Source organism: Trichomycterus rosablanca, chromosome 13 (assembly GCF_030014385.1).
Source record: "Trichomycterus rosablanca isolate fTriRos1 chromosome 13, fTriRos1.hap1, whole genome shotgun sequence".
Classification (NCBI taxonomy): domain Eukaryota; kingdom Metazoa; phylum Chordata; class Actinopteri; order Siluriformes; family Trichomycteridae; genus Trichomycterus; species Trichomycterus rosablanca.
The window spans coordinates 26,003,846-26,028,767 of NC_086000.1; the positions used below are offsets into that span (position 1 = coordinate 26,003,846).

Here is a 24,922-nt window from a genome sequence, read left to right on the forward strand (position 1 = left end):
CAATAACACTTGGCAGGAAGTTCATCTTCAGAGAAGTACACAAGCACGTACTTTGTCAGACTCCTGTTTCAGAGTAAAATAACTGAAAACACGACATTTGTATTTCGCTTAAAGTTCTGTGTCGAGGCAGAGACGGTTGGTTAAAATAACGGTCTCAAGTGCGGATGTGCGCATGTGCAGAACGAGGTGTCCGACCGTCTGTAGATGGAGACTGACGTGCTGTGTAAAGAAGAGAGGTTTGTGCAGAATAGACATAATAAAGCGCTATAAAGTCATTTAACTGAATGATATGTAATGTAATATTTTTCCTGTATGGATGGGTTCTGATAACCGCAGTTTTTAATGCAGTTTTTATAAAATCATGAAAAATAATGGTTTATTAAATAAAATATTATATAAAGCAAAACTGTTCAGTAGGAAGCAATGAATTCTGTCTTACAGTGGTGCATCTTATGACCTCTTTAAATCAATGTAAATCAGTTGACTATATATATATATATATATATATATATATATATATATATATATATATATAGTCAATATACATATATATATATACATATACAATATACATATACATATATACTGTTGAACGTTTGCTCATAACATTAGGATAACTTTCACATAACGTTAGTAAATGTTGTGGGAACGTTCCCTGTTAGCTGGGACACAGATACATGTGGAGCGTTCAGAGTGGATTTGACGGTTATTCCACACAAATGCAGATTCGTCTCATATTTGCAGTTTGATGATGTTTAACCGCACCGCTCAAGCCGAACAAAGCAGCAGTCGCACACACTTTGAGTTTAGGGAAATGTTAAGTTTAAGGGTACAAATTTCTTGACGAAGGGTGTTAAGATTTAAAGATTTTGAGTTTATGGGACGTTGAGTTACAAGGTACCACTGTAATCAAAGGAGCTTTTATTTTGAAGATTTTGGAATGTTGTTAAAACGCTTTGAAAAGTCATAAATTTTACCTGATTTAGAATAACTTTTCAGCATTTTTTGCATTTTTGCTTTCTCTTTTTTAATGTAAAATGAGTAACGTTAGTAGTTTGAGATTGTTTTCTGTTTGCGTGATAAAGATTGATTAGCTTCACAAGGTTCAGAGTTCAGCGGTAGCTATGATCACTTACACATCATCCAAACATGGAGGCTATATTCCACGAAAAAGTGAGTTCTGCTTCTTCCTCTCTGTATTAATTCACTTACTGTTGGTTCATTTTAGTCTTTTATAAGGTGTAATGATAAAAAAGAAACATATTTTTCAATAAACGCGTCTCTTGTGATTGTAATTTGTTGTGTTTTGGCTTATTTGCCGGTAATTTAGTGAGCTTAGCTTGCTAATAAGCTACCAAAACATTACACTGCCACAGTTAGTGAAGTTTAATTATTTAGATACGTGAATAAATATTGTTTTATTTGTATTTATAGTGACATAGCACAGCTTCTTTAATAATTTTTATGTTAGCTTATCATACTGAGTCCAAAAAAAGGTAAGGCCATGGTATTGCGTACTAGTTCCATACAATTTATCGGTATCTAAAGTTGATAAGTTAATGTTGGTCAATAAAACAAATGAATACACCTGCAAAGTGTGTATTTTTGCTCTGTAAACTCAAATAAAAATACTCGCAAATTTCGTCAATAAGGGTAATTTCTGAAGAAGAATATGTATATCGCTAATAAAGTGTGTCTGGTAAAGAATAACCAGAGCTGTAATCATTTAACACAACCAGTCTACAATGGATGGTTTCTAGCACGAACTGCCTGTTTAAAGTCTTGCCACAGCATCTTAATGGAAATAAAGTCAGGTATTAGACTGGGCCACTCCAAAACCCTAATTTTGTTTCTTATAAACCGTTCAAAGGTGCACTTGCTGATGTGCATCAGATCATTGTCTTGCTGCATAACCTAATGAGCTTTAGGTCACTAACTGACAGGTGGACATTTTCCTTCAGGAGCAGAACTCATGGTTCAGCTCCAGACCATTACACTACCACCACCACTTTTGACTGTTTGTTTGATATTCTTATCATGGACAGCAGCGTTAACTTTATGTCAGATGTAACCGGACCCAAGTTCCTCCTTTGACACATTTGTCCACAGACTTATGATTTTTTTTTTTTCTTTTGGCCGCTCCCATATTTAGGGGTTGCCACAGCAGATCATTGTGGTCTGCATACCTAATTTTCCACAGTTTTAATGGCAGATGTTCATCCTTATTTTTATTGACACTTGGGACCGGCATTGAGAGCGCACTGACAAGCACTTCTGACAAGCACCACTATCGGATATTAGTGACCGTGGGTTAGCGCATTTTATTGCTGCACTACATAGTCCCCAAATTGTCTCTGGGGGGGTTATCTAAATGTTTTTAGCTTTTAAAATGTCCCTTGTTCTGAGCTTTTTCAGTCATTCAGGCATTTTCGAAGAGCTTAAATCTGTAATTGTATCTATTACAGCAAGAAGGCTCGTTGTGTGCCCAGCACTGCCTAAATAACTTGCTTCAAGGGGAATATTTTACTCCGGTTGATCTGTCGTCCATCGCCCAGCAGTTAGATGAAGAGGAGAGGATGAGGATGGCTGAAGGTGGAGTGCAAAGTGAGGAGTACAGGACCTTTCTAGAGGTGGGTGCTTTCAACAGAGAACAGAAAGGTCACTTTGACACAGTTTACTGTGACACATTCACTTCATTATGAGTACTACATTTTTTGCAGTTTAGCCACAGTCTGTGGGTTCTCACCATGACTACTCTTGTGCACATTTAGCTATTTTAGAGATGCTTTAACCTGGTGGTTTGTCACTCAGGTCTCTATGTCTGCTGCATTCAAGGAAGCAAATTGTGCCAATTATTTAGCTGATGATCAACTGTCATGATTAATCCATGGTTAATCCTTAGACGACAAGCTTTTCCTGTCCCCTGAAAATATAACCTACCACTTTCATGTTAAGAAAGCTTTTTGCTTAATTATTTAATTGCTTAATTAATGCACTTCCATTACTAGAGTGACAAATTTCCCAAAACTCGTTCAGCATTCAAAATGTACAAAACATTGTAATCAAAGAAAAGAAAATAGAAATTTATCTGGCAACCTAAATCTCTTGCTAACAGCATTGTTAAAATGAAATAACTGACCAATGATTTACATTTAAAATGGGGCATAATACAAAATATAAAACATTTATCTAGAAAAACATGCTGTACACAAATTCACTTGTTTAACATTTAGTTTGATTAGCAGCAGCTCCTTACTTAAATGGGAATTGTTTTCCCATTTATGGTTTAAATTATTTAAGTAAATAATATTTTTTCTTTGCTGTTAATTCTATACATGAAAGTTTTGTCCCTTATATATATATATATATATATATTAGTCACTTACTGATATAAACACACAAATGTTCAAGTTTGGAAAGTGCTCACTTAGTAGATAATTCATCTGTTGGCAGGGTATGTAATATAACATAACATCAGAGTTGCAGTAAACAGGTGTAAATAACTGACACATACTTAGGGTGAAGGACTGTAGCAGAACCCCTGCACTTTTACAGGCTGTTCAAAGTGAATGACCATTTTAATCAACAGCATTAATTGAGCTCTGTCTTTCCTGTTTATTTTTTATTTTAGCAACCTTCTGGAAACATGGATGACAGCGGCTTCTTTTCAATTCAAGTAAGTGATTATTATATTGTTCTAATGAAGGCACTGGTGCTTACCCTATGCATTTTAGTGTATATTTTCTGTTTTGGTGTTAATATTTATGACTATTTATTAGTGAATATTCACAAGTGAAAATGATTAATAGGGATAAATTCTGGTTTCTGTCTATGAAAGCTTTTAAAAAAACATTTACAGTCACGTGGTATTTTCCAATTAGTTAAACTAGACAGTGCCCTCTCCTGAATCCAGATTAGGTTATTTAAAGGTTAGGCATCAAAATTATAAATATAAACATTATTTCATCTTCAAAACCAAACCATTTCAGTTTTTAACATGAACTATCTGTGCTATAGTGTATAGATATAGTCTCAAAAGAGACACTTTGCTATTAAAGTGGTGTTTGGTTTAATATTTTGTCACCATGGCAGGTTATTAGTAATGCTTTAGGAGTGTGGGGTTTGGAGCTGATCCTCTTTAACAGCCGTGAATACCAGCGACTAATGATAAACCCAGTGTAAGTTTTCTTGTCTGCTTCTGTGACTTGGATTTGCCTTCTAATGTTCTGCCTGTGTTTTGCATTTAATATTAATTAGTATGTCATGTGTGATTCCAGAAATGAAAAAGCCTTTATATGTAACTACAAAGAGCATTGGTTTACAGTTCGAAAACTTGGACATCAGGTATGATGATGACAATAATTTTAACAAATTTTCTTAGGACAATGCACATTTTACAAGCTAATTCTAAATTTAGCAGAAATCATAGAGGTTAAATAAACTGTTTGTAAAGAAGTGCAGGACAGTATGTGTGATCAATAAATAACAAAACTACTTTTACATTTGGGTTAATATAATTGCTTTCTAAAATGAAACATAAAATGTCATATTTTTGTGTGTTTCTCTCATTATGTTTAAAGTGGTTCAATTTGAACTCGTTGTTAACGGGACCAGAGCTGATCTCTGATACATACCTTGCACTTTTCCTGGCACAATTACAGCAAGAAGGTAAATGTCCATTTATTTTTTTGTATTTTATGACTATATTCTACAGTTATAAAATACAATGATTAATTTTCCTGTATTGTTTGTAGGCTATTCCATTTTTGTGATTCGGGGAAACTTGCCAGAATGTGAAGCAGACCAGCTTTTGCAGATCATGAGGGTGGAACAGCATCATCGACCAAAACTTATTGGAGAGGATGAGGCTCAGACCAGTGGTCCAAGGTGTGTTACAATTCACAGGTCCAATTGCCTCCACATTGTATTTATTTTAAAAACAATGATCTGTGTACTACCGACTGGCCAGGCACCCACACAGACACAATTGGCTGTATCTGAGGAAGTAAATGTCCGAATGTTTTCATTAGTGCTTTAGTTGCTGCTTTTGCTGGCTGATCTACAAACTCTCATCAAAATGTTTAAACACAACAGGTCTGAGTGGATCTATATAGTAAACTTAACTGTTCTGGAAATGTTTATATAACCTAAATTACTTTAAAGTAAAAATAATGCTAATACCTAAACTACAACTTTTCGTGCCATAAAATAACCATATGGTTAATCTGGCATACAAGCAAACCATCTTGGTGCCTTCATGAGAGATGGTTGCTTCATGGGCAGCAGTGCATGACTTTTATTTCCAAATGTGATGCACAGTAGATTCACACTTCATTTTAAATGAATAGATTTTTTATTTTAACAAATGAATCTATCATCCGTGAACACACATTTTTTGAGTTTTTTTTATAAATTTAAAAAACCCTGAAATCTCAACAGGAGTGTGAATGTATCTTATAATATTCATTTTCTCTTTTTTCAGAAACATGGGCCAGCATGTAGTCGAGACTAGGTATGGTGTTCAAGATGGTGTGATAAATGAGGATGATGATGAGTTAAAGAAGGCCTTGGCACTTAGCAGACAGGATATAGATGTGGAAGATGAGGAAGCTGATCTGCGCAGAGCTATACAGCTCAGCATGCAAGGTAAGTGTACATAAACTCTGGTAGTGGAAAGCTTTCAAAGCTTCTGTTTTTCTAATTTGAAATCTTAAAAAAACTTGTTTGGATTAAACTTCTGTATTACTTAAAACTACATGTAATCATTATTGGCATTCTTGGTGACTAAATTCTTAAACATGAGTTGTACAGCCACGTCCAAATCCCATATTTCTTTTTCTAAACAACATTGATATTAACATGTTTACAGTAATCAAGTAAATTATCAGCAAGCAAGTAATGCAAAACTTGAAAGGTGTTATACTGACATAATCATTAATGTTAACACAGGAGACGTTGTAAAGCATGTCATCACGCAGTAACAGCATATGCAGTGAATCAGATCAGAAAAAATGTAGTCCAATCCTATACAGATTCTGCACTTAAGGCCAGTTCCTATTCCTACTTCTATTTTTTTGTTTTTAACAAATAAAACGCAGGCATTGTCACTAATTCGAGGATGTGTCAAATCAGTGCTTACTTTAACACAATGGCTTTTACACGCTAATTTCTGTTTAATTATTTGATCAGTGTGGACTATTTTAAAAGTTTTATGTGTAAATTTCCAAACCCTGCTTTTTCTCATATTTATTAAGTAATGCTAAAGTCATTTATATTAAAGATTATAGGAGTGAAGTCCAAATCTAATTCTGTGAATTAACCGAACCAACAATAGATCATTTTTTTCCCTACTGCAGGTGCCTCAGGGAGCAGCAATCCTGTACCTTCCAAGGATGCTGGTATAGTTGTAACTCCAGGCTCAACAGGGAGCACTACAGCTGGCGAAACAGAAAGCCTTAGTGCAGAAGAGCTTCGCAAGAGGAGACAGGCGTACTTTGACAGGCATGAAGCACCTTACAGCATATTATTTCTCATCACACATGAACCGTTTTCCTCACATGTTAAAAAATATTTCGAATTATTTATCTTAACATGGGATCAAATGTTAACGTATTTTTTGTTTGTTTGTTTAAACATAAAGGCAGTCCCAGCAACAGATGCAGTCCACCTCGCCACAGCAACAGGACCTTAAACCAACTGGTAGGGACTAATTTTGTAATAATTGAACCATGGGTTAATATTGTAAATAAACAGAGGCCAAGTTAATTCAGAATTGGTTTTGATAGGGTATACGTGCTAAATTTCTCATGGAATTAGTAGCACATAAATAATTAATAATGTAGAATGGTTTTTGTTTTTTGTATTTTCAGTTTTTTATGCGTTTTTCCCAATTTTCCTCACGACTGCTTTCTTTTCACCTGCACAAGGCAGCTTTATATGGGGATCCATGTCGCTGATGTAGAGTCACATGCCGATATCCATTAACCGCATCTCATAGTGCAGTGTCATTTTTCAGATTTTTTTTTTTATTATTACTTTCCTTCTTTCTCCTTTCTTTTTGGCAGATCTTATTACCTTTGCTGATGGTTTTTAAAATTTTTGTACTTATTTATTTGCCTAGTTTAAAGTTGACATGCCCAACAGGGATGCGCTTAACAGTTAGAAAATGTAAACTTTGTTTAGTAGCTGTTTTTATTTTTACTAATTTTACCATGCACATCTTATACATTTATAATATTATAGTCATCCACTATATAAGGTTAAAAAGCAAACATCATATTACAAGAATTCCTTAAGCACAGTTATTTTTAAGAGTTAAATAACTACATGCAACCCATGACCTGGGTGGTCTGTAAGCAGTCCTATTAATGTGTTCCTTGGTGAGTCATTATCTAAATATACTGAAATAAATATGATTAGAATAATTATCTGCTTTTTCTCTCTACAAAACAAGATGCATCTGAAATAAGACAAAGTAGTTTGATTTTGTGTAGTTTTAATTAAATGAAATGTTATTGTAATATGTTTTTTTGCAGCTTCAGGTGCAGAACAGGATGGTGAAAATCAAAGCAAGCAGTAAGGGCAGTGGCCTTGGGGACCTATAGTCAGAACTCGATCACCCTCTTGCTGTTCCACCCACCTCTTAAATAAGAGTGTCTTCTTCCTTCTATGAACTGTCCCAGTGTGTAAAGAACAAGAAGGAACAGGTGGCCATGCACCGACCCAGTCCTGTGGTTCCACTCTTAAGACTATTACATGGACATAACTAACATTCACACAAAAGGAGTCCCTATTCTCAGAAAATGGAGTTGTGCATACTGCTATTTTTCATAGCTACGATGAGGGAAAGGGCCTCAGGCCAGTTGTTCTCACTTATGTGTGGTATTTTTTTACCACAGCACTTTTACACATGCTCATGTAATTTTCATAACACTGATCCATCATCATCCTTCTGACTTATAGTGGATGTGTGAATGGAACAGGTGTGCCTGATGATGTCTTCAGATAGTGGTAATGGAGAGGCCGCATTTTCAGTGGAAAGTAAACTAAAATCCTTTAAGGGGGCTGATCAGGACCACTAGCAATGTGTGTGATTATTGGGTTTAGCACATCATGTATTATCTACTTGTGTTGTTTAAGATGGACCATTACTGTAAAAATTCTGCCACATCTTGAATGAATTGGGATCCTGTCTTAATACCACTCTCTCTTTGGGTTGCATTTAACAAAGGGTATAGGAGAGCCTTTTTAACCATGTCTTATTTTGAAGAAAATAGACAAGTTGTCATATTTTATATTGAACTGAAATGAAGCCATGTCTTTTCATGATCAGAATACTCAATGTTTATAGGAAAGGCTACAATGATGGACAGTATTTGCACTGTATAGACGTGTAGCTCTCAGTATAATGACACCTACTGCCTTCAACTACCTTTGTTAGTCTCTGTGTATCTGCTTGGGTTTGTGTGTATGCACCAATCTTGCATAAACAGTACTGTTTAAAAATGTGTCTACCTGACCATGAGTTTGTTGGACATCCCGTTTCAAAAACAAATGGTATTAAACTAGAGTGTCCTCTAGTGATCCTTTTAACTATATCAACAGCCTCTGAGAAGGCTTCTCACAAGTCTGTGGAACTTTGTGCCCATTCAGTCAAAAAAGCATTTGTATAGCTGGGCACTGATTTAAAAAAAAGGCTCAGTTGATGTTCCAGTTCATTCCAAAGCTGTTTAGTAGGTCTAAGGTCAGGGCTCTGTGCAGGCCAAGTTTCTTTAAACCAAGCTTTTCTTTATGTCTTTGTAGACCTTGCTTTGTGCACAGGGGCCCAGTCATGCTGGAACAGAAAAGGGCCTTCCCTTTACTGCATTTCGTTGCCTTGTACTTGTACATGTGTAATGACAATAAAGTTTAATCTAATCTAATCTAAACTCCCATTTTAACTAATGGATTTAGCTCTGTAGGTCACATTTTTAGCTAGGATTAAATAAAATCATACAGCCATGCGGTCTTCAAACCCTGGTGGTAGATTGTGATGTTTTGAAGTGCTCATCGGTGTACCTTGGTATTATTTTAATTTCAAGCAAACACTGCTCAGCTGTAAAACTATGGGCCACACAAGATTAAGACTGTCGTGGTCTAAAGTATGTAGCACCTTTTTAATTTGTTGTTTACTGGAGGAATATAACACACTGACTTTACTCTGAAGCCGTAGAAACACACTCTGCCTTTGTATCTGTGTTCTACCGCTAATGTTTGGGGTTAAATATTGAGGTCCATACATAAATAAACCTCAATGCTTTTGAAAAATGAAATGATGCCCTTCTGTCATGTTCCAAAATCGAATCGAAGTCTGCTCAGAGGATTGGATGCTGTTGTAGCATTTGATTATTACTGATGCCTATGGTTTTGGATTTGTTTGGGTATTAATTGTTCATAGATGAATAAAGTGATTTTTATTTAGTTCATCATGTAAACAAATTGCAAGCATTAAAGATCTGTAGAAAATATTTTAAACTGTTTCTTGGCATTCAGAAGGTCTGAACTGTTTGTTTTTCAAAAGATATTTAAGGGTAAACACACAAAAAATATAAATGGGACTAATTTCACAAATGTAAGCCAGATAACCCAGTTTGACCAGGGCATTAACATTATGATCCCACTTATTATCCATTGTTCTTCCAATGCAGTAAAGGAGCTTTACTGAGCACATTTACCAAACCTAATGCTGGTTTTCCCATTGTCATTACTGCTGGGTGAGTTGTGTACATGATGTTTGTGTACAGAAATGGGCTACTGTAAGAATCATTTAAGTAATTGTTTTATAAACTGTAATCTGGACTTTCTGGTTTTCATTATTTCATGTTTTAAGATAGGTGGTGGACATAAGGCATTTTATTTTATACATCTGGTCTGAACACTTTTTGCACTAATGCTGTCCGTGTCATTCATCTCTATAGAACTAAACTAAAACTAAATATTTTGTTCCTTGGCTGTTTTTGGATTTATTTTACTTCTGATGTGTCTATATTTTAAAATAATTTTGATCTTCCACACCTGTAAACCAGAGAGACAAATGGTAATTACAGCAGAAGCTTTACATGACTGTAGAAACACCTATAATTTTCACATTAAAATGCACAAACAAGAAAGAATCATTATGAAACTGCTGTTTTTTTATGTTTAGTTATTAGAGTTTAGAGGTGCTTTGAATATGAAGCTGCAGATTTGAAAGCCTAATTGTTAATAAATAATCCTCAGTGTACACTTGCACTTTGCCTCTCCAAATACAGGGAAAGAAACAGCCTAAAGCAGATCTGGCATATATTGGTAAGTTAAAGTTCTCTAAAATTACCTGTAATTCATTTTATATGAATACTTACATAAAATAATACATTCTGTTTTGTTCAGTGTGTTAATGAACAATGCTGAATCTAATGTGATTTAAAATTGCAGCTGTTTTATTTAGTGTGTCTTGTGAAACATTTGCATTATTTACAATTAACATAGCTAATAAATACATTAGTACTAGCTCCATGTTTTAGTTTAGTGGGGTCCATAGACGGAGTTATAGTAAACTATTAACAATGATAATTTAATTATGTCAAATAGTTCTGCATGGTTTTGTCTCAAAACATAATGGCAAGTTGAAAAAACTTCTTTGAATTGCACAGTTTTTGTTTTATTTGTTTTGTTGCATCTTGCATATTTGTAACCTGCACATTCACCCTGTGAATCATTTATTTTACCAAAATTGTTTTTTGTGCTGTCTAGATATTTTACCTTATTAGCAATAGTCGTAACAGTTATATATTGATCAATGCTCGTTTAAGTTTGACATTAACAGTTATTTCAGTACTGCTGATTTATATACCTTTTCACATTTTATCTCCTCAGTTCAAATGTCCCAGATGTTATCATGGAGTTCGGGGTGTTTTTACTTCTGATCTGTGCTCCCTCTTTCACATCTACCCTTCAAGTTCAAGACCCCTGGACCCCCAACATTACTGATCTTACTTTCAAAAACACTGACTTTGCTATGAACCTTTACCGCAAGATAGCAGACCACCATGATGACAACATTTTCTTCTCACCGCTGAGTGTTTCGACAGCATTTGTCACACTGTCTTTGGCAGCCAGGAACTCTACTTACAGTGAAATCCTGTCAGGACTGAATCTGGACATGCTTGACCAAACTGGACAGCTTGAGATAATACCACAACTGTTTCAGTATCTGCACGGCAACATCAGTCAAGATGGAGCATTAAAATTAGAGCAGGGAACATCATTGTTTGTAGACCTGCATTTTCATGTAGAAAAGGCTTTTAGTGATCAGATTAAACAATTTTTTGATGCTCATATTGAGAATGTGGACTTTGGAAATGCTGAAATGAGTAAGGAGATCATTAATAAGCATGTGAGGAGAAAAACTGGGGATAAAGTTAAGGAGCTGGTTACTAGTATTGAACCACTGACTCGAATGATGCTGATCAACACTATTTTCTTTCAGGGTAAGTAAGGTATTTAGTACAAGTATCACAGTATTACATTTTCCTATCTAAACCAGATACTAGCCAATTACATCTACTACATTAGATACATTAAAATGTATTTGGTATAGTATTTTGATATGCTTATCTATTAAGCAGGGGTGACATGGTGGCTCAGTGTGTAGCACTGTTGCCTTGCAACAATAAGTTCCTGGGTTTGATTCCCAGGTGGAACGGTCTTTGGTTACCTCCCACGGTCCAAAGACATGAAAGACACAGAAAGTGAAGTAAATTGGAGATACAAAAAAATTGTCCATGACTGTATTTGGACTTAAAAAAAATTTGGGCTGGTGAAACCAATAACTCCTGTCATGAATGTAATCATGATGTTAAAATCCTAATAAAATAAAAAATAAATAAATCTATTGAACACAAATATTATATCATTAGACTCTGAAATGTTAACCTGTGACAAATACAACAAATGATATGGCCTTCATTCCAAGTTGCTGTAAATATGTAATTCTGATAGGGATTAATGTTTGTCATATTTAGTATAGTATTCAGTTTGTAATAAGGACACAATTTAAAGGAACATTTCAAATTCTGTCAAGGTATTGTTGCTAGGTTAGGTCACTATTACACAAATTGCTGGCAATATGATGTACATCAAGATTATGATTAAATGATGATCACTGTCATTTCTACTTCCTATTTAAAAAATTTCTGAATTATTGTTGTTAATTCAGAACAAATATTGTTTTTTTTTATTTTTTTATAATTGATTATTATAAATAATATAAACATTTTCTCTCACCAGGTGCATGGGAGAGTCCATTCGATCCAGACAGCACTAAGATGAGTCGATTTTATGTAGACAAGTACAACATTGTCCAGGTTCAAATGATGTTAATCAGTGATTCATTCTACATTAGCACTGATGAAGAGCTTAAGACAAAAGTGTTGCGCTTGCCTTACTTAGGTGGTGCAGCAATGCTCATTGTACTTCCTGACAGTCATATTGATTACACTTTAATAGATGATGAAATAAATGCTGAGAGATTTCTTCACTGGATCAAGAACATGAAGAAGAAGTAAGTTTCATTATATCAAAATGATATATTTTGTGGAACAGAGACCTCATCTATAATGTAATATTGGATAAAACAAAGATATGCAATCATTTGGTATTTGGTAAGCTCTCTTTCATTCACATTAAATTGTCATTTGACTCGCTCACTACATTGGTGAGTTATATTTTCTTGCAGTTATACTGTATATTAGCTAGGTTTTTATTGGTTTGCAGTTCATCTCTAATATACCCATTAATGGAAAGCTCCAACAATCCAAAAATTATTTCCTGCTCTTCCAACCTTTGTGGACTTGAGTTTGTATTTTGAATGTTTACCTGACATAATGAGAAGTAAATGGTGGATAAAGATGAATTTGCTAATACAACAGATACCTAGTGTATGTTGTTAGAAGGACATAGTATTTGCTATAATTTAATAACCCTTTCTTTTATTCATTTCCAAAAGAAAACTGGAAGTTCATCTGCCAAAATTTAACCTGGAGCAGTCATATCCTATGCATAACATTCTACCAGCTATTGGCATTCAAGATGTCTTCAGGGATACTGCTAATTTTACAGGATTGAGCCAAGAGCCTGGTTTAAAAGTCTCCCAGGTCAGTGAGAATATTTAAATGCAGTATAGGGAATGTATCTGTCTGTCTGTCTGTCTACCTACGTACATTTATGTCACAATATGCATTGCATTATATACTGTCCTGTGTCGAAAGCACCCACAATGGACACAAAAGAATCAAAACTTATCTCTGATGTTTGTACAGGTCCTACACAAAGCTGTGATTGAAGTGAATGAGAAAGGCACAGTAGCTGCAGCAGCCACAAGCGTGGGATTCACACCATACTCCTTGCCAACAACTTTCATTGTAAACAGGCCATTCTTCTTTTTCATATACCATGAAGCAACCAACAGTCTGTTGTTTATGGGCAGGATGGTTGACCCTACTCAGAAATAAATCTTTTTTTCTGTCAAACATTCTATGCATTTTTTAATCTGCACCAGAGTAATTTATTGGCATAGGCCTAACTGGCATAACCTAAGCATTTGGTATTTCGTTACACTTGGGGGGCATAGTACTATAATCAATAGACATAGCGAGAGAAAAAAAATGACCTTCACTGTTGGTGTGTACCCTGTACTTTGCAGGCTATCGCAGTTACATTACTCATTTCACATTACAATAATCCTGTACCTGTGTTAATTCTAAAAAAAAACATATATATACAGTGTATCACAAAAGTGAGTACACCCATCACATTTCTGCAAATATTTCATTATATCTTTAAATGGGACAACACTATTGAAATAAAACTTGGATATAACTTGGAGTAGTCAGTGTACAACTTGTATAGCAGTGTAGATTTACTGTCTTCTGAAAATAACTCAACACACAGCCATTAATGTCTAAATAGCTGGCAACATAAGTGAGTACACCCCACAGTGAACATGTCCAAATTGTGCCCAAATGTGTCGTTGTCCCTCCCTGGTGTCATGTGTCAAGGTCCCAGGTGTAAATGGGGAGCAGGGCTGTTAAATTTGGTGTTTTGGGTACAATTCTCTCATACTGGCCACTGGATATTCAACATGGCACCTCATGGCAAAGAACTCTCTGAGGATGTGAGAAATAGAATTGTTGCTCTCCACAAAGATGGGCTAGGCTATAAGAAGATTGCTAACACCCTGAAACTGAGCTACAGCACGGTGGCCAAGGTCATACAGCGGTTTTCCAGGACAGGTTCCACTCGGAACAGGCTTCGCCAGGGTTGACCAAAGAAGTTGAGTCCACGTGTTCGGCGTCATATCCAGAGGTTGGCTTTAAAAAATAGACACATGAGTGCTGCCAGCACTGCTGCAGAGGTTGAAGACGTGGGAGGTCAGCCTGTCAGTGCTCAGACCATACGCCGCACACTGCATCAACTCGGTCTGCATGGTCGTCATCCCAGAAGTAAGCTGACGCACAAGAAAGCCCGCAAACAGTTTGCTGAAGACAAGCAGTCCAAGAACATGGATTACTGGAATGCCCTGTGGTCTGACGAGACCAAGATAAACTTGTTTGGCTCAGATGGTGTCCAGCATGTGTGGCGGCGCCCTGGTGAGAAGTACCAAGACAACTGTATCTTGCCTACAGTCAAGCATGGTGGTGGTAGCATCATGGTCTTGGGCTGCATGAGTGTTGCTGGCACTGGGGAGCTGCAGTTCATTGAGGGAAACATGAATTCCAACATCTACTGTGACATTCTGAAACAGAGCATGATCCCCTCCCTTCGAAAACTGGGCCTCATGGCAGTTTTCCAACAGGATAACGACCCCAAACACAACCTCCAAGATGACAACTGCCTTGCTGAGGAAGCTGAAGGTAAAGGTGATGGACTAAACCCAATTGAGCACCTGTGGCGCATCCTCAAGTGGAAGGTGGAGGAGTTCAAGGTGTCTAACATCCACCAGCTCTGTGATGTCATCATGGAGGAGTGGAAGAGGATTCCAGTAGCAACCTGTGCAGCTCTGGTGAATTCCATGCCCAGGAGGGTTAAGGCAGTGCTGGATAATAATGGTGGTCACACAAAATATTGACACTTTGGGCACAATTTGGACATGTTCACTGTGGGATGTACTCACTTATGTTGCCAGCCATTTAGACATTAATGGCTGTGTGTTGAGTTATTTTCAGAAGACAGTAAATCTACACTGCTATACAAGCTGTACACTGACTACTCTAAGTTATATCCAAGTTTTATTTCTATAGTGTTGTCCCATGAAAAGATATAATAAAATATTTGCAGAAATGTGAGGGGTGTACTCACTTTTGTGATACACTGTATATATATATATATATATATATATATATATATATATATAAAATCAAATTAAATCACATTTATTATATCAGGAAATATTTTGTTAATGCAAATCAAATAAGCAATCAGCCTTTTAAAACAAAACAAAACACGTATATATATATGTGTGTGTGTGTGTGTGAGAGAGAGAGAGAGAGAGAGAGAGAGAGAGAGAGAGATCAGGAAATTACTAATAATAATAATACATTTTATTTATATAGCGCTTTTCAAGATACTCAAAGACGCTTTACATAAGACAAATAATCAAAACAAATACGTACATACACCATACAAATCATAGTACAAAATCAAAATAGTACATCAACATCAAGAATAATTAAGATAAAAACAAAGAGAGCAGCATAAGACAGTTCATTAAAAATTAGCTAAATTATGAGAGAGAACAACAAATATAGAACAATTTCTTAAAATTAGACAGAAGCAGGACAGATTTACATGCAATCAGGAAACTGAAAACTTTACAAGTTTTAGGATCTAGGACTTCACATTTCTGTCGTGATCTAAGTATAAAAACTATTAAAAAGAATAGCAAAAATAAAAGCATTTATTTTGTGTTGTTACAAGTTAAATGCCACTCTGAATAGATGAGTTTTGAGAAGTGACTTGAATTTGGACTATCTTATTAAAATTGATATGTGTATTTATGTGTATGTAATTTATATGTTCATGAAAGTATTTGTGTAATCAGAAAATGCATGTTTTATTGGACTGGATTTAAATACATTTGAGTACCTGCCACAAATCATTCAATATACTTTAATTTTTTCATAGCTTTCAAAACGATAGTAATTAAAAATGTAAGCGTGTAATTTTAATTTCAGACTGAAAATTATGTTAAGCTGTATTATTTAAAAATGATTTATGACTAAATAAATGACATGAATTGTTGGATAGCTGAGTCACGTTTCCATATTATTGGAATGTATTATTTTTTTATTATAATTGCTATTTTTGGCATTAAAATTGGTTTAGATGAGAATTACGTTTATATAAAAAAAATTATATAATCTGATAATAACTTGTATTGTTGTATTATTATTTTACTAAGAAAAATCACACCTTAACATTTGAAAAAGTTCTGGCAGTTTTCCCGCTGAACAGCTAAAGCCCTGTTAGGAAAGGATTGAAGATAAAGGATTTACAGTGATCTGGCAACCAGCATTTTTGTTTTTGCGGTTTAGAAGACTTTTTTACAGGAATCTGGCAACTTTGTTTGACGTCATCGTAACAGTAATGGCGGCGCCCTCGTGTTGTACATGTGTATAAGAGATTTCCTTAAGAGACTTTAGCAAGAAAGTAATCATACTGTAAGTATTACTTGTTTTCGTTCGTTGATAAATGTGCCACTTGTGCGTGTTTAAATCTGATATTAACTACAGTTTAGTTGTTGAAGGTTAGTTGTCGCTGTGTGTAAATGTGTATTTATGTGTGTTTGTGTGTATATACACATTTACACATGTAGTATGTAGTTATATTTAAAGTTAAATGTTCACTTATTGTTTTTACATCAGAGCTTTACATTATGCTTATGTAAGCTAAACATTTTAATTGGATTTCTGTAACTGCATAAGCTGAATGTCGAATTGCTCTGTCTGATTTGTGTAGATGTCATCATGAAAAATGACTGGACTTTTTGTACTTATTATTATTATTATTCATTTTAAATGAGCTTGTAACTTCGGACAGAACTGAAACTTAATGAGTGGAACGATTTAGATATGTAAATATGACTGGCAGCAACAACCAGAGTTAAGCAGCAGTTAGAAAATCTGTTAAGATGAGTTAAGTGTGTTAGAAGTTTGGTTTTGGTAGTTTTCTTTTTTTAAACAATACTTGTTTATTGTAAAATGGGTTTATAATCATAATCCTGGCATAATCAGCCAATTAGTTTGATAGATAATGTGTCCACGTGGCACAAAATATGACCATGTAAGATATTCATACTAAATTTTATCATTTAATTTCTTACAATGCTATTTTAATACTAAAATATTAGAATATATAATATAGGTAGATAATAGATAGCTACATGATGCAATTTTGTTTTTGCTGGTAGCTTGATGCAGTTTGAGAGTTTACTATTACCACTGTTATTAAATAAGATTCATTAACCAGATTATATTACAGATATAGAAGTCTTTTCTCTGTGTGGTATTTTTTCCACTATGAGAAACTTGTTTGTGGCCCTTAGTTGTGGATTTTCTGTCTAGACAGTAAACTGTTTAAATAAAGTAGGATTGTGGTGAATACATATTTTTACTAACAGTTTACACAGTCATGAAGATAACTTTATTTTTCTGTAGAAAAGTGCACTAGCTGGCTCAGTTTTAGTCAGGGTTTAGAAAGACTGTATCAACATAATTCTGTAATGATGCCATCCTTCCTCATACAAATCCAGAATTAATCTTGCTATCAATCGTAGCATTCAAACAGAACCTCAAATAACCTTTTAGTTTTACAAATAAGCTGAACATTTAATTCTGTTCATGAGTGACTGCACAGCATATAGCTTTAATGCAAATATTTTCAGTAAGTGACCTTGCTTAAATTTTTTTTCTTTTCGTCCTTAGAAAAAGAAAAATGAAGACAAAAAATACAAAAGGAAAGAAGCGCTTTGGACCTTCTAAAAAAGGAATCGTGATTCATGGAAAGTGGAAAGCTGTGGAGCTTGATCCCAACATATTTGCAAATGAGGCCTTGGGAGAAGTGGTTTGTTTCGAAGAACTAACAGATTATTCCATGATTGATGCCAACAAGGTCGCAACAAAGTCCCAATTAAAAAAGGACACAACTGGAAATAAGAAGCAAAATAAGAGAAAAGCTAGTGAAATTGAGGCTGACGAAGACATTGTTGAGGAAGAATTGTCCTCTAACGAAGGGGCTGGAAAAATAGACGTTGTAGATGAAACAGCAAAGAAACGGAAAAAGAAAAAAAAGAAATCCAAAAAGAATGCTGTGCCCCATGAGACAAAAAACGAGGATGATAAAGAAAGTCAAAGCTCTTTAGAGGATATGGCTGAAGAAATTGTAGATGATATTTATCAAGAATCTGAAGAGAGCCATGACATAATATCTGAGACACCAAAGAAGACCAAAAAGAAGAAGAAAAGAAAGAAGAAACAAAAATCTGCTGAACAATTAAAGCCAGCTTCAGAAGCAGTATGTGACAAAAGTGATGTACCTCTTTCATCTAAAAAGAAAGCTAAAAACTGGTCAGATGCAGCTCTCACTAAAACAGCAGGACAGGAGGGTGATGTATCAGCATGGAAAGACCTGTTTGTACCTGAACCAGTTCTGAAAGCGCTCAGTAAACTTGGATTTTCTGCACCCACCCCAATACAAGCTCTTGCTCTTCCTCCTGCAATTCGAGACCACTTGGATATTCTGGGCGCAGCAGAAACAGGTGAAGTTACCAGTGCTTTATTTGTTATTGTATAATTATTTTCTTGTAAAATGACACAATACCTGTAGTCAGTGCCACAAAAAGATGAAAGATGCATAACCTGGTAAATTAATATGTTTGGGTTTCTTCCTGACCTTAGCAAAATACCACTGTTCTCTTTGATTGAGTGCAGTCTAACTAGTCCTGTTTATATGAGCACAGAGAATGCATTGGCTTAACATACAGGCAGTGCATAGAGATGGACCGGAAAATCTTTCTAAGTTATTAAACCTGTATTCAATTGCTAAGGCACTGAGGTCCACTAGCCAAGGATTCTTCCCAGTTAGATTGTGCTTTTGCAGTTTGTGCTCCTAAATTTTGGAATAATTTGCCCTTACACAGTAGACCTAATGGATCCAAGAAACTGTTTAAAAAAAAGGCCCATGACACATCTGTATGCATTAGCCTTTATGGATGGTTACATGTAGTTTTTGTGGGTGATGTGTTAATTTGGGACAGTAGTAGCCTAGTAAACAGAGCTTTGGGCTGTCAATTGAAAGGTTGAGAGTTTAAATTCCAGCTCTGCCATGCAGCCACTGTTGGGCCCTTGAGCAAGGCCCTTAACCCTGTCTGCTTTAGGGGTGCTGTACAATGGCTGACCCTGCGCTCTGACCCCAGCTTCCAAACGAGCTGGGATGTGCGAAGAATGAATATCATTGTACTGTATATGTGTATATGTATATATGGCAAAGGCAATCTTCTTCCTCTCTTATGTTTATTTTATTACATTTCATTGTTGTGAATCACATTTTAGTGTTCTTGAGAGTGCTGTTTAAATGTTTACTTAAGTAAGTGGGACGTACACAGAGAAGTCATTAGCTGTTATCATGATCACTAACAATGAACAGGAAATCACTAAGTTCCCAAACTGCTATAGCATTCATGTCCATTACAAGTATATAAACATTTAACGTCAACTATATGGTTACATTTTACTTACTTGCAACCTGTCAGGGAGCCTTACAAAAACAAAGTGAATGTCATGTTTAAATACATATAATCTATAAATAACGATATGAAAAAAACCCTAATACTTAAAATATATCACTAGATTGGTCTTGAATCACCAGATTGGGCTTGAATCACTAGATTGGGCTGCCTGTTGGACAGTCCATCTACTGGTGTTTCATATGTGTTTTTTTTCTTATACCTCAACTGTTAAATCACAGTCTTACTCTCAAAGGACAGACGTTGCATCGGGTTGGTCTTGGTCTGCAAACACCTGACCGTTTGTGTCAGGTAAATCTCTGGCATGGTTGGTATAAAACCTGCAGTCACACCTGCTTTTGTGGATAAGATTAAACACCTAGAAAAAGACTTGCTAAATGATTACATTTTTCTTGTTGTAAATGGCACATTTTCAATAAAACTGATCATTTGCATCCTCATATACTTTCTCTGCAGGAAGTGGGAAGACTCTGTCTTTTGGAATTCCAGTGATCCACAGAATACTGGAGTGGAAGAAGAGGCTCAGTTATGGAACCGAAAGCGCAGATGAGAAACCTGAATCTGCAAAACAAGTGGAGAGCATTTATTTGCCTTCTGTCAGTGACTCAAAAGAAGATGATGATGATGGCTCTGATGCACTGAACAATGAAAAAATAGTTAATGAGGAGATTTCAACAGAGGTTGAAGAGAATGAGGAGGGGCAAGATGATCAGGAGGAGGAAGATGACTATGAAGGCGATACTGGTTCTGTTAATGATCAAAGTCAAGATGATGATGATGATGATGGATCAGGTGATGAGGCAGGTGTTATCCAAACCCTGGACCTCAAAGCTACGAAATTAGAGGAAGAAGACCGATTGAAACAGCCTTTGCTTGGCCTTGTTCTCACCCCCACCAGGGAACTTGCAGTGCAAGTGAAGCATCATATTGACGCTGTAGCCCAGTTCACAGGTCTGTACCATTATTGTGAGTGTAATTGTGTTTAGCAGAGTGATTGCTGCACATGAACAGTACTGATTGTTCTCTGTTTAACAGGTATTAGAACTGCTATTTTGGTTGGTGGGATGGCACCACAGAAACAGGACAGGATGTTAAAGCGCAGGCCTGAGATAGTCATTGCAACACCAGGGCGTCTGTGGGAGATGATTCAGGATAAACACCCCCATCTGCACAACCTGAGGCAGCTCAGGTAATGCTGTGAGCCACACTCACCCTTTATCTGTCTCTTATACATCAAAATAACCTTGCTGTTACTGTTTTAATGCAACGAGTAATATTCATATTTTTATATGCAATAAAACAGGTCTTTAACTGTCTTACCCTTAATATTTACACTTAATAAAAATGTATATTATACAAAAACACACCAGGCACTGTAATACCAGCAGTGATTGTGCTTGAAATGACATCCACACTTTGACTCTGTCCCAAACCACAACTAGTGAACTACATATGGCACTCTCAGTACTATTTTACTATGCAATGTGCAATATGCAATCAGACACTGTCATTTAGCTTTAAGAATTAGCATGCTGGTTAGCTGGGCGGCACGGTGGCTATGTGGGCACTGTCGCCTCACAACAAGAAGGTCCTGGGTTCGATTCCCAGGTGGGGTGCATGTTTGCATGTTCTCCTCATGTCCATGTAGGTTTCCTCCGGGTGCTCTGGTTTCCTCCCACAGTCCAAAGACATGCAAGTGAGGTGAATTGGAGACACTAAATTGTCCATGACTGTGTTCGATATAACAGTGTGAACTGATGAACCTTGTGTAATGAGTAAATACCGTTCCTGTCATTAATGTAACCAAAGTGTAAAACATGATGTAAAAATCCTAATAAACAAACAAACATGCTGGTTAGCTAAAGGTAAGTGTACAAATACACTAATAATTTAATTAAGGAAACATAGGCAATATAGACACTGATTTTGAAACCAGGCCTCAATATGTTGTTGATTTTGGTTTTCCTTTAACTGTTATGTCATTTTCTGAGCATATGTAGTTTTACACACAATTTCAGCACCATTTACAGCATATTAATTGTTCTCTTCAGGTGTCTGGTCATTGATGAAGCTGACCGTATGGTGGAGAAAGGTCATTTTGCTGAGCTTGAGAACCTGTTAGAAATGCTCAACACATCCCAGTTCAACCCAAAGAGACAGACCTTCGTGTTTTCTGCCACGCTGACCATGGTACACAGCCTGCCTTCCCGGGTGATGCGCAAGAAGGGAAAGAAGTTGGAGCAGCGCAGTAAATTGGAGTTGCTTATGGAAAAAGTTGGCATCAAAGGCAAGCCCAAAATTATTGACCTGACTCGTAAGGAGGCCACGGTGGAGACGCTGACCGAGACCAGAATTCACTGTGAGAAGGAGGAGAAAGATTACTATCTCTACTACTTCTTGCTGCAGTACCCTGGTCGCACTATGGTGTTCGCCAACAGCATTGACTGCATTAAGAGGCTTAATTCACTTCTGACTATTTTGGAATGCATCCCTCTGCCATTACATGCCAACATGCACCAGAAACAACGGTTGAAGAACCTGGAGAGATTTGCTGAAAGGGAGAGGTGAGTAAAGAGCCAGCTCATCTTTTCTGCTAAATGTTGTATAAGAACCAGAGTTTTTCATGTTTCCTTACCTGTTTTTTCCTGGAGAGTGCAGAATAGGTGAATGTATTGTGTAACTAAAACTGTAGTTAAAAACTATAAAAAAAATTTAAACTGACATCATTTTGCCTGGTCAGATAGATGCTCAAGTTTGGACAGAAAGCTTGGTATCGGAAAAATGGTCTAAGCTGTTCTGAGCAATTAAGTTATAAGTAATTACTTTCATTTTGGAAGATTTTGTTAATGCAGTTTAGCTTTACTAAAAAAATTTAAGAATGCTGTACTAAAAAAAAGTCTTGCAGGAGTTTGTTGGCTTTATATCTTGCTTGCCAATCAAGACAGTCACACCCACCAAGAGACAGTCATATAAGTCGTCTAATCCAACCTTCCATCTTTTATATAGTATAGTCAGCCAGGCACTGTAAAAAGATCTTGTGCCTGCACAACAGGGATATTCTAATTCATTTTATACCAATTTGTCAGTGACACCCTCATCCAATGCAAAATGTTACAGGCATGGTGGGGATTGTGTCATGCCTGTCAACATTGCCTTCAGAAATAAGTGGATATGTACCAACTTTGTATCAATATAGTTTTTTAATAGCATGTCCAAATACATTCAAGAAAACACTTGACCTGTCAGCTTACATGTATTCATTTAAAAAATAAAAGAAAAAACATAGTAAATTACATGGAGAGGATTAAAGGCACTCCTCCATTATAACCAAATGTTTTTCGTAGCCATCCTTGATCTTCTTACACCTGTCTGCTGGTAGTTTCTTCTACTCTTCCACTGCAGGTTCTTAAATGTTTGCATGGTTTACTTTCCCTATAGCAGAATTTATCTCTGTCATGTATTTTTTTCAACAGCTGTGTCCTCCTCACAACTGATGTTGCTGCTCGAGGGCTTGACATTCCAGATGTTCAGCATGTCATTCACTATCAGGTAGACTTTTTTTAGTTTGCATACTTATTTAAAAAATACAAATTTTTCTAATTTTTTTATTTGAATCAGGTTCCACGAACATCTGAGACGTATGTCCATCGCAGTGGACGAACAGCTCGTGCTGCAAAAGAAGGTCTTAGTTTGCTCCTAATCGGACCGGATGATATGATTAACTACAAGAAAATTTACAAGACCCTGGGGAAGGATGAAGATCTTCCTTTGTTTCCTATTCAGAACAAATGCATGGCTGCCATGAAGGTATCACAATTAACAGAACCAGAGTAACAATAGTGTAGCCAGTTTAGATCCAAACACATTTGCTTGTTTAATGAGTGGCACTTATTTGTTAAGAAAACAGCAAAGGTCATCATTAAATTATGTTGTATGATTTATGTTAAAAAGTATTTGAACAACTGACCATGAGCTTGTTGGACATCCCATTTAAAAAACAAATGATAGTAAAATAGTGTCCTGTGTGATCTTCTATCTAGAACAGCCATTTCTATGAGAAGGCTGCTCACAAGACTTTAAAGTAATTCTGTTTGAATTAGTGCCCATTCAGTTAAAATAGCATTTGTATGGCTGGGCACTAATGTTGGTTAAAAAAAACCTCAATTGATATTCAAGTTCATTCCAAAGCTGGCCAGGCCACTGCAGTTTCTTTAAACCAAGGTTTTTTTTTATAGACCTTGCTTTGTGCACAGATTCACAGTCATGCTGAAACAGATCCTTCTCTAAACTGTTGCTGCAAAGTTGGATGCGTATAATTTCCTTTATATAACTGATTTATTGCACCTGTTTGCAATTGCTGTGGCTGACACATAAATTCACCAATTTAAAGTGGTATCTTAATACTTTTGTCCACATATTGTAAGTGTATATAATTGGTAATTATTGACTAATTCTTCAGGAACGTGTGGACGTGGCTAGGAAAATAGAAAAGATTGAATTCCACAACAGTCGGGAAAAGCATCACAACTCTTGGTTGAAGCAAGCAGCAGAGGAAATGGAAATAGACCTTGATGACGACCTGCTTATGGGTTTGTAATATTAACATTTAACCATATACTGAGGTATTCTGCAAAGTTGGTGAATATTTGCATTTTAAGGTTGTTAAAATAATTTCATTTGTTTGTTTCAGGACGTGGCAGGGATGAGGAGCATGAAAGGGAGCTACAGAGGCTTGTGAAAGGCTTAAAGAAACACTTAAAGCACCTTCTCACTCAGCCAGTCTTTAAAGCCCACATGAAGACTAAATACCCCACTCAGATGGGCAAACTTCAGCTGCCTGAGCTTCCCGTAGCTAACGAAACAGCTTTGACCAGTGTGACCAACCAAAAGCAGAAACAGCAACAGAATAAGAAACGAAAACAGTAACAAACATTGTAGTTATTGTTTTATAGAAAGGTATATTGACACTGACCTGTTTAAAAAAAAAAAAAAAAAAGAATACTTACAAGAAATTCACTGAGCCTTTTACTTTGTACCATTTCGACTGTCTTAAAATGTTATGCTAATATATTTAGCATTGTAATCGAAAACTGGATTTCTCAG

The 24,922-nt window shown here is 36.0% G+C and overlaps 3 protein-coding genes across 4 annotated transcripts; all 3 read left to right on the plus strand.

Moving 5' to 3' along the window:
* The first annotated feature begins 1,147 nt into the window (after nucleotides 1–1,147).
* On the plus strand, nucleotides 1,148–8,507 carry atxn3 (ataxin 3). 2 transcript variants are annotated; one of them, XM_063007255.1, is made up of 11 exons: nucleotides 1,148–1,173; nucleotides 2,466–2,630; nucleotides 3,632–3,676; nucleotides 4,093–4,178; nucleotides 4,278–4,344; nucleotides 4,581–4,668; nucleotides 4,755–4,887; nucleotides 5,483–5,646; nucleotides 6,357–6,501; nucleotides 6,641–6,699; nucleotides 7,536–8,507. In XM_063007255.1, the coding sequence occupies exons 1-11, from the start codon at nucleotides 1,150–1,152 to the stop codon at nucleotides 7,577–7,579; spliced, it is 1,020 nt and encodes a 339-aa protein (XP_062863325.1). In that variant the 5' UTR covers nucleotides 1,148–1,149; the 3' UTR covers nucleotides 7,580–8,507. The 2 variants fall into 2 exon arrangements, with proteins under 2 accessions (XP_062863325.1, XP_062863326.1); XM_063007256.1 differs by lacking the exons at nucleotides 6,357–6,501; nucleotides 6,641–6,699; nucleotides 7,536–8,507 and adding an exon at nucleotides 5,950–6,041.
* A 1,776-nt stretch (nucleotides 8,508–10,283) lies between these two features.
* Nucleotides 10,284–13,547, plus strand: serpina10b (serpin peptidase inhibitor, clade A (alpha-1 antiproteinase, antitrypsin), member 10b). The gene is made up of 5 exons (XM_063007254.1): nucleotides 10,284–10,326; nucleotides 10,894–11,507; nucleotides 12,307–12,580; nucleotides 13,025–13,172; nucleotides 13,338–13,547. The coding sequence occupies exons 2-5, from the start codon at nucleotides 10,916–10,918 to the stop codon at nucleotides 13,527–13,529; spliced, it is 1,206 nt and encodes a 401-aa protein (XP_062863324.1). The 5' UTR covers nucleotides 10,284–10,326; nucleotides 10,894–10,915; the 3' UTR covers nucleotides 13,530–13,547.
* Nucleotides 13,548–16,651: 3,104 nt separating this feature from the next.
* ddx24 (DEAD (Asp-Glu-Ala-Asp) box helicase 24) lies at nucleotides 16,652–24,831 on the plus strand. Its single transcript, XM_063007031.1, has 9 exons — nucleotides 16,652–16,736; nucleotides 18,000–18,832; nucleotides 20,276–20,770; nucleotides 20,855–21,008; nucleotides 21,871–22,383; nucleotides 23,293–23,368; nucleotides 23,438–23,626; nucleotides 24,279–24,408; nucleotides 24,510–24,831. The coding sequence occupies exons 2-9, from the start codon at nucleotides 18,010–18,012 to the stop codon at nucleotides 24,743–24,745; spliced, it is 2,616 nt and encodes an 871-aa protein (XP_062863101.1). The 5' UTR covers nucleotides 16,652–16,736; nucleotides 18,000–18,009; the 3' UTR covers nucleotides 24,746–24,831.
* Nucleotides 24,832–24,922: the final 91 nt, after the last annotated feature.